The 14,594-nt window shown below is 42.5% G+C and overlaps 1 protein-coding gene across 1 annotated transcript; it reads left to right on the top strand.

Annotated features, from left to right (window-relative positions):
* Nucleotides 1-236: 236 nt before the first annotated feature.
* On the top strand, nt 237-10,404 carry MAEL (maelstrom spermatogenic transposon silencer; the record flags this gene model as incomplete). The annotated part of the gene is made up of 12 exons (XM_083855285.1): nt 237-344; nt 854-940; nt 3,000-3,102; nt 5,031-5,186; nt 5,629-5,670; nt 6,286-6,413; nt 7,163-7,217; nt 7,548-7,689; nt 8,403-8,465; nt 9,096-9,228; nt 9,437-9,515; nt 10,289-10,404. 12 exons carry the CDS (start codon nt 237-239, stop codon nt 10,402-10,404), a joined length of 1,212 nt encoding a protein of 403 aa, XP_083711411.1.
* Between the last annotated feature and the right edge of the window lie 4,190 nt (nt 10,405-14,594).

The raw sequence follows: 14,594 nt of genomic DNA, 5'->3' as shown, positions 1-14,594 counted from the left end.
GCCCCATGGCTCTGTGATCCTTGGAGCTCGTGGGCGGCCATCTATCCCGCTGACAATCCCCCTTTATGGCTGGTAAGGAGCACGCAAAGCCCCCAGCCGGCGGGGCGGGAAGGCGCCCTCATGACCGCCCCGTCATGGCGGCCCCGCCCTGGCCCCGCCCCGGCCCGGCCGCGCCTCATCAGGGGCCGCCCCGCTGCCGCCGGTGCCGCGTGTGGGCAGCGCCTTTCGGCGAGGCCATGGCTCGGCCGGGCCGCTCCCGCATCCCCTTTGCGCTGTTCGTGCATGACCAGCTGCCCGAGGCCCGTGTGGCGGACGCCGTGCCCTTCTGCTCCCGGGCGCGGGAGGTGAGGGCGGGTGCCGGCGGGGCCGTGCCCGGAGGGAGGGTGGGCTGGCTGCGGGCGGCTCGGCGCCATTTCAGGTGGCGGCCCTGGGTGGCCTCAGGTGGCTGTGCCGGGCTCCCCTCAGCGCGGGGCGGCCCTGCTTCGTGTGGGCATCCGGGAGGCCTCCTGTTTGTGGGTGTCCTCACTCAGAGGTCCTTCGCCTTCCCCTTACTGGGTGTTTGTAATCGAGGCTTAGTGCGTTGTTAGGAAAAAAGTGACCGGGAGTGTTGGAGTCAGTCTTGGCAGCCGCCGATAATGTCCTTTGGAGGTGCAGGAGTGGTTCCTTGCTCATGTCCTTTGGAAGTGCAGGAGTGATTCCTTGCTCATGTCCTTTGGAAGTGCAGGAGTGATTCCTTGCTCATGTCCCCTTTGGAAGTGCAGGGGTGGTTTCTTGCTCACGGAGTTTGTTGGTTTGTGGGGCCGCTAGAAAGAAGTAGTAGACACCTTTTTGTAACAGCTGATTTTGCTTCGAGTCCCTGGCAGAGGAAGAGAAGACGACGTGTGCAGAGAAGGCTCGCAAATGGAACAGCAAGAAACGCCCTCAGAAGACGGTAAAGAAGGTAAATGCTGAGAGCGGAATGCCTTCAGTAAGAAGGAGGAGTAAATGGTGTTGGGCTCTGTGTGTGCAGGTCCATAGGATGCTGTGGAAGCTCCACCTGCTCTCCACATCCTCTGGAGGTTCTGGCTGCAGTAGTAGTGTGTGTACCATTATGAAGTTATGCAGATAATTGTTCTGGTTTGAATTGAAGGGAGAAATCCTTGATACCTCTTTAAACCATCACAACTTGTTCCTTTGGGCTCTTTTACCAAGTAAAATGTAGTTCTCTGACACCCTGGCTTTACGTTTAGCTGTATTTTGCAGTGTCTGACTTAATTTCTTTATTTATCCTGTGAATTGGTGTTAGTTCTTGTTATAGGTTCATGTTGCTTTTGCTTTGTGGGTGCCATTGGTTTAGGCAGTTCCTGTCTGGTGGCCTGAAAGCACATCTTAGAGGCAGCTGATCAGTCATTCTGGAGAAGCTTGTGGTGAACCAGGTTGATGAAATGTTGTTTTCAATTCAATTGAAAAATAGAGTAATTACACCCTGCCGTTATTTTTAGGTTGGTTGGATACGGGAGAGAGTAGTAACACCGTTGTGGAGAGCCATATAGAAGTAGGCAGTTAAGTGTGTATGGTTGTGGTTGGAAATGGTGGTAAAACAGATCATTTCTACTTTTTACTGCCTTGAAAAGATATTTGTCCTGTTTGTTTGTTTGTTTCTGTCTCTTTTCTCTCCCAGCATTTCCCTGAAGCAGAGTTACTTAAGAGTTTGAGTTATGTGAGGTGTCAGCTTATTTTATTTCAGTCTTTGTTGGTAGTGCAAAAACTTGTGTGTCCAAGGAGGGAAAGTCACATTTACTGACTGAGTAAATGGATAATACTGAATTTACTTCTTAATGTTCTATTACTAGATAATGACTGTGAACTGTGGATTAATGGTGAGGATAAATTCCAGGACTTCAAAACACTTATGTGGTGATAGGGGGAATGACAGGATGATCATAGTTTGGAGTAACTGGTAAAAAGGGATTAGTTAAATTAGTCAGTCTAGACTAGAAGGGAGGTGTTAAGCAATGGTCTCTAGTTTTGGGGGCCTGCCTGTCTGGGAAAAAGCTGTTTAAAATGTGATCATTGTTGTGTCATTTAGCAGGCTGAGCCTGTGTAATTAATGAAACTCTAATTTTATATGTCAGAGAGAGCTAAGTGAAATGGTAGGTAAGTAATGGAGGCTTCTGTGTTTCCTTCCACAGGCTGTAGCATTTTAGAAGGTTGTAATCAGGGAGAGGAAAAATGGCTTTACCAGAATAAAGATCAGCATTCTTACTGTGTCTGTGGAAGTAGGGAAATATGGGTATATGAGATTATGTGCTCCCATTTTATTGATCCCAGCCCTGTACACAGAAAACCAGGGTCATTTTGTGTAGTGAAAACTCATGTTCCTCTTTTGGAGGTGGCCAAAGCTTACTTAGATGGGAATAATTCCTCATTTCGTTTTAAATAGTTCAGACTGATAACCAATTAACTTTGGCTAAGGTGGTTATCTGCAATCAGTGTACCTGGGTGTGGGTGTTATTCCTAGTTTGGGTTTGAATGATCAGATTCTGTAAGGCTGCCAGGTTTCTTTTCCCATCCTATTAAAAGCTTATTGTTCATGAATGGATTTTCAGAGCAATCCAATGACTTCCTTAAGGCTTTATCAGCTTTTCATAAACTTGTTTCCTAGTCAGAGACAACTAACGCATGTACCAGGTGCTTTTCTCATAAAACTTATGGAGAAAAGTTTTAAATTCCAGTTTGAAGAGTTCCTTGCCTGTGATAAGTGATTGAACCTAAGCAAATATTTTTTTTTCAATTAAATTTTGTAAATTTAGCTGTAATTCTTCAAAGCTGTAATGAGCTGACAAAGGTACTGAAGAGAAATCTTGCCCTCCTGCAAGTATAGAGGGACTTTATGTATAAAACTTTTCCACCTAACCACAACTATTAGTGGATATTGCGTTTTCCTCTGATATAAGGGGCTGAAGGACTTTATTTGGGGTAAGAAGACCTTTTTTTTTTAACTTTCTCATCTTTTCCAGACTTGCAATGGGCCTGATCCAGTTCCTGCTCCTCTGACCCCAAAGATGCCCAGTGTTGCTCCTTTGCCAGATGCCTGTGCCCTGTCCTGGAAGAATGATGAGGGTATGGTGATGTTAAAGCAGTTGATCCTGGGAGATGAGAGCTTGCCCTTGGAGGATGTTTTCACTGGTACCTGTACAAAGGCTGGTTATATTCTGCTAAAAGCCACCTGTGTCAGATATTTTACACTCCTGGGCTACTGCTGTAAAAGATAGAGAGACATCAGGGAAAATACTGTCCCCCCGCCTCAACCTCCAAGAATTCTATTCCCTGTTTTTAGCTCAGTAGGAGTATAGCCCCTAACAGTTTATTAACAGTTGCTTCAAGATTGTTAAGGAAAAGGTAAATTTTCAAGTCCTGCATTTTTGATTTGACAATGCCTAATCCAAATTCAGCACAAAAGAGTACTTGTTCTGATTTCAAAGGGTTAAGAATTGTTGGATATCAAAGCTCAAAATTTGTATGAGAGAGATATTAGATAAAACAAGGGCCTGGCCTCATTGGGAGAATAAAAGAGGGAATATGCACTCTATCAGTGCCTTTATAACATCCCGACTTGCTTCTTTATTGAAAGAACTCTCAAAAACTAAACCTTTCTAACCTGTTCCCTGTCTTCAAGTGGTTGCTCTAATTAGAGTTGGGTAGTGAACACATTTGTCATCTTCCACCCAATGAATATTGCGTTACTCTGTAAAATGATAAAAGGTAGTGCTTACAAGGCAAGTCAGGAAGCCAGTTCATCTCAGCTGTGTGGTTAACTCTCAGCTCCAGCTTTTTACCTCAGTCTGTGGAACTGTTTTTATGTTGTCATGGTTATGGGGGAGCAAGAAACAGTAGCTCCATAAAAAGTGAAATGCTTATTAGTGCCCTCTGTGCCAGGGGTCGCGCTCCCCTGTCATTGTGATGCAGATTTGATTGGGCTGATCATGCTGGCTTGAGTTGACACCATTGATCTCTCAGCTGAATGAGAGGCATAATGATCACGGATAATTGAGATACATTTCATGATGCTGCTCTTAGTATTTCTCAGTTAAAGTTCTGTGTGGTTCCCTGGAGCCATATCCATTTTTTCATAAGGTAGGAGAGGTGTCTTTCCTATGACCCCTCAGCTCATACAATTTAAGACCCACCAAAGAGAGCTTGACCATTAGGCTTAGGGAAACTGGTGTTAAATGTCCTAAAGTCTGGCATACAAAAATTATTTATGTGTAAAGACAGTTACACATCTCTAGTAGAGCAAGTAGGATTTTTTTGATGAGGGGCAAAAGTTGAGAGTAAGGATTAAATAGGGTTTATATGTAACTTTAGAGTAAGGATTAATATGTTAAGTTTCACTGAGGGCATTGTGATAGTCACAAAGAGAAGGATTAAAGTGTATTGTAAAATAATTGTCATAGTTGGATACTTTTTAATTAGTAAATGATGGATCTGTTTCTTAACGTTTGCATTGGGTATTCTTGCTGCTTTCTTTGGGAGCTCATTTGGTGGAGGAGAAGCAATCCTCTTAATTAGCAGACTTCTCATCTTCTTGCCCCACAAGATTACTACCAACTCATTTAAGTGGTGAAAGCTGCCAGATTTACCTTGTGAGGCTGTTTTGCAGCTGCTGGTTTGGTTTTTCTCTAACCTTATTTTCTGAGGGGGCAAAGAGACCTATCCCTGAAAAGAATAATAGTTCCTGTGGATTTGGAGGTTGGCTTTTTTTTTTTAAGTTGCTTGCATTTGTTGGGGTTTTTTTGCCCCATCTCTACACACAGTAGGATCTCTGGAAGATGTATCAGCACTACCAGTGTGCCTGAATTCTGCATAACTTTATCTTGTCATCTTGGATACAGAGGAAGAGCTGTGTTGTGCTTTGCTTGGTTGCTACACTTCTTCACCCAGTCACAGGAGAAAGTTCACCAAAGCTTTCCCTGGATGAGGTGAGACCAGCATGGCTTCTGTAACCTCTGGTGGCTTGTCTGAAGATGGTTTTGTCCTTTTTCTTTCAGACATGGTTGCAGACATCTTGTACTTCCTGGACATTTACAGCTATGGGAAGCTGCCACCCCATTGCGAGCAGCGCTTCCTTCCCTGCGAGATCGGGTGTGTCAGGTACTCCCTGCAGGATGGCATCATGGCTGATTTCCACCACTTCATAGATCCAGGTGAGTTCCAGGAGAGTCAGAGAGACACTGGGGTGAGAGGGAGCCTTTCTGGGGTCACTGCTGCTCAGGTTAGACTTTTTATTTCTTTGATTATAAATGGTCACACTTCTTAAAATATCACAGCAGTGTAGAACTTGTTTCTGAAGAGAATTAGTGTCAGAACTGCATGTATCTCCAAAGAGGGTAGGGTAAATCCAGGAGGACCTGCACATGTTTGTGCTTTATATTTCCTGTCAAAGAATGTTTCTCTCGATTGGACCTAAACACACTCTACAATGCACTGTTTTTAAAATGCGTGTAACTGAAGTGACACTTTTACAAGGCCCCAAGGGAGGATGAAGCTGTTCCTTTCTGTATGTGAAGCTGTGGTGTGTAGTTGAGAGTTGAGGATCTCTCCTTGGTGGTGCTGGATGATGATTGTACTTTTCCCTCTTTTTTGCAGAAGTACCACCACGTGGTTTTCGGTACCACTGCCAGGCTGCTGGTGAGTACTGATGGAGAAAAAGAAGGGTGTGCAAAGGTGTGCAGTTTTAAACTCAGCTTATCTGGCCTCTATCCAAATGTTTTGTATGTCTAGATAGTCCTTGTATGTATCTTCAGCATGAAGTGCTAATTGACAACAGGGAAACTCAAAGATACTGCTTTATATTTAAAAGTTACGTTTTAGTAGCTTGGCATATATTAACAAAATTAAAATATCTACACCATTGTTGTGTCTGGCTTAGCCTGCCTGTTTCCTTTGTGACCCTCAGTAATGTTTACAGACTCCAGTTTGTTTCTATTAGGACATTTCCTCTCCTTGTATACAGAGGGAACAAACTTGGCCCGTGTTTTTCCAACCTCTGATCCTTGGATAATGGCCTTTTAAAAGGGGCAGGAGTGTGAGTGTTTGCTCACAGCCCGGAGCTGCTGGCAGAAGCAAGGTTTTGGTGCCTTAAACACAGACCCTGTCTGTGGAGAGGGGTGCGTGTGTTTGTGTGCATACATACAGGTATACTGAAAGATAAAAAGGAGGAGGGAACTGCATCTCTTAAGGAAACTGGACTTCTCACAACTTTGTGGGGTTTTGTTGGTTTTTTTCCTGTCCCCCCTCCCTTAGGTGATGAAACCCATAAGATCCCGATATCTGGATTTCACCTCCCTCGTTCCTGTTACGCCGTTGTGCTGCGGGAGCTCGTTGAGTTTGCCCGGCCGGCCAGAGGGGCTCAGCCTCGCTTCTTCTGCAGGGTATGGTCAAAGCTCTAAGCCTCAGCTGCTGCTGCCACTCCTCTTGGCTGACTGAGGAGATACTTCCTTCTAAAACCTAATCAGTCTGCATGTAAGTGGGGAAAGACGCTTTGGAAAAAGTGTCCCAGTTCCATGCAGGAAGAAATGGCCTCTAGAAGCCAACCTTTTTATAAAGCAGAGACCTAATTTCCTGCCTTCTTATTTTCAGCCTGCTCTTCTGGCTCTAATCTACTGATGAACAGGGTCTATTGTTCCCTGACATTGTTATGACTTTGGTTAAGGGCTCCTAAGATTTGACTTAAATTGCATGTGCTCAATAATAGTCATAAATCCTGCTTTTTTGAAAGGATATTTTTACGTTTTCCTGACACTTCTCCCCATGAGAATAACACGTGTCTTAAATTTTTGCTCAAGTTTCATCTTACAGGGAGCAGAACTAAGTGTTAGGATTCAGAGGTGTTTAAGTTTCATAACAGGTGTATTATGTTTCAATTCAATTCAAACCTGACCCTAATCCTTAAAAAGTAGGGAGGGACAAGATCTTGGGCTCCATCCATAAATACAGGGCTTTGAAGAAGTGTGCATGAAATTTGGTTCTTTTTCAAGATACTTGTCAGGGAGATTGCATTCAGTGCCACAAACAATTTTGGTTTGGAGGTGATTTTTTTCAGACCAAGTCAGAAGTCATGGAAGTGTCAGAATTTTATGCTGTGCTGCTTTGAGATGACAAGAAATCTTTTTTCCTCCAGTCTGATGACAGATTCCGAATTAACTGGTGCCTTGGTCGAATGGCCAGCATAACAGGTAGGAAATGGGTCATTTTTGTCCATACTTTTCCCCTCCTGCCCCCAGAAATAAGGGCTGTGTAGTCATGGACAGCTATATTTGTCTGAAAAGCATGTCTCAAAGTTTTCATAAAGGCTGGTGCTGATAGCTAGAGCTGCTTTGCATGCTCCTCTTTTCTCCCACCACTTTCTAGGAAGCCAGGTTTTATTAAAACCACTGGTGGAATATCTTTGAGCTTTGATGCTATGATAAGAGGCTGGGCAGTGAACAGGGACTGACTGAGGAATGAGCTGAGCAGGATGTTCAGTGACTCCTCTTCTCCTGGCCTGGATTTTCACTGAACTGTAGGCATTGAGAGCCACTGGGAGCTTTTTGCGGTAGAAGACCTGATAACGAAACTGTACCAGAAGAAATACCAGAAGGAGCCATCCACAGTCTGGGTGTACAGAAAACTGAATGTCTGCCTGTGGGATTTCTCCACTAATACCAGGTGTGTTGGGTGGTTCTTTCTGTAAATGGGTAAAAGCTTTCAGATTCTTCTGTGTTGGTACAAAAAGTGATACTTGCTTGCAGTGTTGCAGGAACATATTGGGTGATTATGCAGTTAATCTAGAAATAGACTCTACTCTGCTACTAATTTAAGAAAAGAACCAATAATTTGATCTTAAATTTCAGTAGATTTTAAAAAACCATGTAAGTTATTCTTGGGATTCTGGTTGGAATATAGATTTTAAGATCCAATGGATTCATCGTTGTCACTTTGTCTTTTTAAAGTCAGGCAATTTTCTGTTTCCATGAGTGCCTTCACCCTAGAGGGAGACCTTAAGGAGAATGTACTTTAAAAGACAGGTATGGAGAGGAAAGTGAGGATGTTTATGCTGTGAGGAACTATTTCACATTAATGGGAAACTTGAAATGGTTCAAATGGTTTAAATTCCATTTGTCTCGTAGGGTTCTCTTTTCTCCCTGCCCCCCAGCTCAGCATGAGGCAGGTTGCCTGATAAGCAGACCTTTAAACTCTGCATAAGCTACTTAGGGCAAAGCTGTTGAACTCAATGAAATTTTGAAGGTACTGCATGGTCACTGCAACAAAAAGATACCATTTTTAATATTTTTTTTCTTGTTCATCTGGCCAGACCAATTGTTCCTGTTGATTAACAATGTAGGTGTTTCTGAAATAAGCCTGAGCTTCATTTCATGTAGGTGCAAGTGGCATGAGGAGAATGATATCATCTGCTGTGCTCTGGCATCCTGTAAGAAAATGGGGTGAGTATTGCTGGGTAGTTGTCTCCAGCATGATGCCTTTTATTTTGTTAGCAGTGCAATGGTGAGAAAAGTGTTAATTACATTAGAATGCTCTGAGGTTATTCTCACTATGCACTGGCATTATCTCTGCTTTGGAAACTTCTGTACTGCCTGACATATAATGCAGATACATAGGGTTCTGTAGTCTTTTTGGTGGGGAGAAAGGGAAAGTAAATAGTTGGGAAGCAAGGAAATGCCATTTATGGTCTCTCTTGACAGCAGCAGTAGCACTTAATACAATAATAAATAGAGAGACAATAATAAATAGTCTTTCATTCAAAAAAATCATCATGGACTGCTATGCCTCCCCATAAAAGTTGCTTTTCACACTTTCCAGTGCTGCATTTGATAAGGTGGGGAAGCAGTTTGTTTTTATTTCATGTGTAGTTGTACAACAGACTGGTGGTCTTGGTAAGAGGCAGGGGTGCTGCCATAAAGTCTTTCTGCCCTCTGGTATCTGCCCTGTGCATCTCAGACTTTGGCTGCCTTTGTTTGCCAGTTGAGGAGCATAAAATGCTGTTCTTCCACACATCAGCATTCCAGCCCTCTTAGCCAAAACTTTTCTTGTTTTCCTTTTTTTTCTTGGTCAAGTTACTGCATCAGTAAATCCTTTGCTAGTGCTTATGGAGTCCCACTAACAGCAGCTCATCTCCCTCTGCAAAACTCTGATTGTGATCAGAGCACAAATACCAGGATTGTGAAACGGGATGCTGCACATACCCAGGTCAGATTCTTTCAGCTGATACCCTGATTTGTTTCCAGTTGCCAGTTTCAGGTGAGCTGTTCTGTCTGTGGGTGCTGTCCTTTGGGACATATGTTGGGCAGACTGATGAGCTTGCAGGGTTTTGACCAGGGGTTTGATGGATAGTGGTGTATATTTCGTGTTAGGAGATGCATCTGCCTTATTTTAAATATTTATTTTTTTCATATAGGAAATGAAAGCTGAGAGTTCTGGTTGTGACAAACCTTTGGGTTCTCCAAGACAGGATCAAGAATTTGTCCCTTCTAATTGTGAGTTTGAAACTTTCACATTTTTTAAGCAGAAAGAGATCTTTTAACTTAATTCAGCTATTGCTTTTTCAGATTTCTGGGCTTAGATGTTGCCTGTAAGTGGTGCACAGCTCTGTGTCAGCTGTGCTTATTCTTGTGTGTGGATTTCACTGAATTTCTGGAGACTCAAGCATGGAGAGCTGGCCTTTTCTTACTGGACAGAATCCTTGGGTCAAAAATATCTCTCAAAATTCAATTTTTCTCAGAAATGTTGCTCTCTGATTTATGCTTTTCTGTTACATTCCTATGCCCAGGTGCTTTGAGGCAGGGCCATGTTTAAAATACTCTCCATACTCTTAAATCATTGTATGTACAGACTGAGCTGGACCTTGTTGCAAGTGTTCTGTCACAACTCAGTTAAATACTTCTCTTTTAAAGTCTCTTTTTGCAGGAAGGATTATTTTTTTTTTTTTTACTAGAGGGCTCTGAGCTCAGTTCATCTGGGCATTTCATGGCTAGCCTTCAGAGGAACAGAATCAGGTTTGTAAAATAAATAAGAATTCTGAGTTTGCAGCTTGATTTCTTGCATACAAGACTCATGCTGAATTAAACTTTGTTCCACCTGGAAATTGTGATCTTATGGTCTTGATGTTTGTGGAGGACACAAACCGGCCTGACTTTTTTTGTCAGAGCTGTTGGCAAGGTTCAGTTCTACAGCATATGAAGAACAATTCTATTAATTTATGCAAGCTTTAGAGGCTGATTTGATGTCCAGACTGTGTTTAATTTAATAGGTGATTCTCCATGGGGTGTGAAGACCTCCCCTTGTGAAACGAGTGTTGGACAAGGAAGAGGAGCTATTCGATTGCTGAAAAGTGCATCTGATCTATCCAAGTCTTTCAAGAATTGAAAGTCTCTTTCACGTCCAGGACAGCTGTAAATTCTAATTTTCTTTGTTTCCCTAAGATAACTAGTACTTTCTGCAGACTGCAGTTTTTCATCTTCTGTGCAAACCTTGACAGTTGAAATTCTTGTTAGAATATAAAATTGAGTGGATTTAAAGAAGATAAAAAAATTTTGTACATTATCTACAGGAAGATTTATGCTGAAGGGGCCTGACAGTCACATCTTTAAAACTGCATTCTGTACTAGTTGTATTTCTTAATGAATGGAGTGCAAATTCAAGATTGATTAATCAATATAATTGAATTAGAGGAATTCTTTAGTGACCAGCAGGACTTCAAACAACTTTTTGCTTTATTTCTTTTTTAGTAACCTTCCCATCTCCTGCATGTGGAAGATGGAATTTCAGTGTGTAACAGTCTTGCTTCAAAAACTGATGCAGGGGGGGAAAAGCATTGAAGGTGTGAAGGGCTGCCCTAGGAGAATGAATTAAAAGTCAGTAGTCCCAAAAGTTTGCTGTAATATATCAGTTCTAGCCATGAGAAATTTGAGTGGCCTTTCAAGGCAAAAAAAGCAGATTTTATATGAAATGTCTTGAAAGAAATACTGTGGCAAATTTATCTGTTAATGTTCTTAGAGGCACGGGCTGTATTATATACAAGTACAGCATAGGTTTTGGGGTTTTATTTGCATCAGTTTTATTTTTAAGAAATGCATGTCTCTCAAACTTAGAGACTGAAGAGAAGTGTAGGTGTTTATGGGGTTGCTTTGGTTTTGGGGTTTGTTTTGGTTTTGTTTGTTTGTTTTTTTCAAGAGTATCAAATTCAAACTGATATATTTCACAAGAGTTTAGTCAGGCTGGGTAGATACCAGTCATGATTATTTAGGGACACGTAAAAAAGTGGGACGCTGTCAGACATTTTTCTAGGGTGGTTAGATATTCCTTTTTATGGAGGTACTGCTTGGAGTGATCCCCAAAAAGTTGTCTGTCTGAGCCTTGTGCTTAGTCCATGTGTCTCCTAAGCAAGTGGTTCTGAGAAATAAGAGCTTATTTTGTTAAGTTGTTCCTAGATTTTGTACCAACAGATGTCCAGTTTTGAAATACTATTTCCATAGCAACTAACTGTGTGAAGATTTCATTCCTTGTACTGAAACACAAGATGAGGTGGCTCATTCCCTTGAATAAGGAAAAAACCCAACAAAACAAATGCAAGCAAAACCCAAAATGCAGCCAAAATAAGAGGTTTATTTCAGCATGCTGATCAGTGTGTCAGGAAAGGCCAAGCGCTGGTTTAGTTGGGAAACCTGTTACAGTTGTTCTAGGGCCAGTTGAACCCTTTCTTCCAGGGTTTTGGGATCACTGGAGCATTTCTGTTCTTACCTAACTGTTCACCTTTATCACTGAATTTCCTCAATTGATTGTGTTTCCTTCCTCGGAGGCTGCTGTCCTACCTGCTGATTTTCACCAAATAAGGGACAATAAAGCTCTAAGGCTGAAATTTACCGATGAAGCACCCCAGGAGTGTTGTAACAGACTGGGAGTGTCTATCAGGTAGTGCTAAAGGCTTTTCTGCATTTGTATGGAGCTGTCCAGGTTCCTTAACTGACAGCCATTGATGCACTGATACCTCACAATGTACAGAAATATCGTTTTTTAAGTATTTTCAGAGTTCACTGTTGCAATAAAAGTTTGTTTCATTTCTTATGTAGGGGAGAATTCATTAAAAATTACTGTTAAAATACTTAGTGTTAAGTACACAAACCTAAGAACATTTTTTACTAAGCTTAATGTATTAAATATCAAGACTGACATAAAGAATGTGAGCAGAAGTGGGAAAATGCCATTAGGATTCCATGGCATGTCTGTGCTTTACCACCTGTACATTAAAATAGCACATAAGATGTAAAAGATCTAATTATATGCTTTAGGCAGTGGGCTGTTAACTGGGGCAGTAACTGTCTTACTGTAATAACAAACAACTCTAGAGGGGTTTTTTTGTAGTGAAAAATCAGAAGATCTGTGCCATTAGAATGAGTACACTAACTCAAAGTAGCCCATTTCATACTGTTATTCTGTATTTATTGGGGGAACCCTAACAGCTGTTGAAGGATGATAGAAAATGCTTTCATTTTGGAGCTCTGCTTTCCCTGGCTGTTCTGCAATTTGCAACTCTGGTTGATTTCTGGAAAATAAATTCTGGAAAACAAGCACAATAAAGGAATGCTTCTCTCCTTTAAGTAAAGGAAAATGAAGATGAGGGACTGCAACTTTAGCCCATCTCCTGAGTGCCAGGAGTAGAACTGGTAAGGCACAAACTGTGTCAAAATCAGGACAAAATTCTCAAGGGGACACAAAACCAAGAGAGGGCAGAATGGCTCTTTGGCAGAGTTTGGGTGGTGCAGCCTGGGAGCTCTAAACATGAGCCTTCCACAGGATAAAATGTAATGTTGCCAATACTGTGGGTGTTTGGTAGCATATCTGTTGAGCTGGCTAAAGAGCTGTTTTTGTAATGGGGACATCTGATAGATCCTATCAGACCTGACTTTCTGCCCTCCTGTTAGAGCAGCTGACAGCAATGGATAAAAAGCCATCCTGGTTTAACACACACAGTGCAAAGTTATTAGGTATTTTTGCTCTTGTTATGATAGTAGTAGACAAATGGTTCAATTTGCTACTCTAAAGGTTTTGGCCAGAAAACAATGACTGTAGTGACAGCTTTGCTGGTCTAGTCTACATCAGTTCCTTGACCTGTAACCATACTCTTTTACATTCTCTTTAGAGTATGTGACTGATACTGAAAAATAAAGTATGTTAACATCGAGTAAGGAGGAGTTGCTGCTGCTTTTAATTTAACTGTTACTTAAGGATTGCTGGCTTGTCCACCTTCTCCTTCCAGTAAACTGCAGGAACCAGGGACATGGCAGAAGTTCCAGCATTCCCTCAGATACACACACATATACTGTAGATAGAGCAAAACCTGCTTTGGATATCTTTAATTTGAATTTTGCTTTGGAAGGCTGATCTTACCATTGAAGCTCAACCTAAAGGTGACTCTAGCCTTCTCCTTCATGATCAGCTGCCCATTCCCACTCAGATGTATCCACAGCAATCCTTCTTTTTGCCCTCCTCTGCTTCTCCAGGTGCAGCTTTGGGTGTCCTTTGGCTTTCCTATCCCCACATCTGCACATACACAGCACCTCTGTGTTTCTCCCCAGTCACTTGCCCCTGCTCCTGTCTCCTGTGTGTTTCCTTTTCAGGGCTGAATTCTGTCAGGAGCCCTTTGCTGAACCTCTGCTTGTTTTACTACTTGTCTTGGAGGAGGTGATCCTTGGAAAATCACCAGGCTTGCCTGGACCTGTTCCAGCACTGTGTGCCACAGGAGTTCTTCCAAGTAGATCTCTGAACAAGGCTAAGGATTTGGTTCTTCTGAGGTCCAGGGCTGTGATGTTGCTTTTTGCTGTTTTCCTCCCTCTTTGGATGTTAGACTCCACTGTCTGGTGGTTACAGAAGCTAAATTTGCCCTCTGGCTTTCACATCCATGACCAGTTATTTGTTGTCGGTAAGGGTGAGATCCAGCAGGGCTCATTGTCTGTTCCCAGGTGGAGCTCTTCATTCCAGCTGCTCTCTCACATGGAGAGCAGCTCTCCCTCATCACCTCCCAAGTGTGAAAGGAAAGAAGCTGGACAGTGAGTGATGTGTGGGAAGGGAAGCCATGCTACCTCTCCACTCTTGATGCCTGTGCCAATTCTGGGATCTGCATTGTAACTACATTGTTACCAGAGAGTGTTTGCTGTGTCTGCAGTGAGATAAATCTTTGTTGCATCCTTAGCAATATGTCATTCATCCAAATCCTGAAAGATAGAAACAAGGCAGTGATTTGGTGGGGATTTTCTGTGTGGGGGATCTGTCAGGTATCTGGCTGGAGGAAGCAGTGCTGTGATCCTGGATCAAACAGCAACAGCTGATACTCATTGCATGGGGTGTGTCCTGTGCCAGCTGCCTGGAGTGAGGTCCATGCTGAGTCATTCCCCACTAGGAAATTTGCTGCCATTTCAGGGATTCTGGGGTTTGAGCTGTCACAGTCAAGTGGTGGTGTGCTGAAAGTCAGATTCTTCTGAATAAATACTTGTTTGGGGTGAATGAAAACCTCTGTTCTAGGAAACCTTGTCTCAATTTTCTTGTAAAACAGTTGTATT

Source organism: Zosterops lateralis (genome assembly GCF_965231275.1).
Source record: "Zosterops lateralis genome assembly, chromosome: 2".
NCBI lineage: Eukaryota > Metazoa > Chordata > Aves > Passeriformes > Zosteropidae > Zosterops > Zosterops lateralis.
Note: the sequence above shows the minus strand (reverse complement) of the source record. Positions and strands in the feature narration are given on the sequence as shown.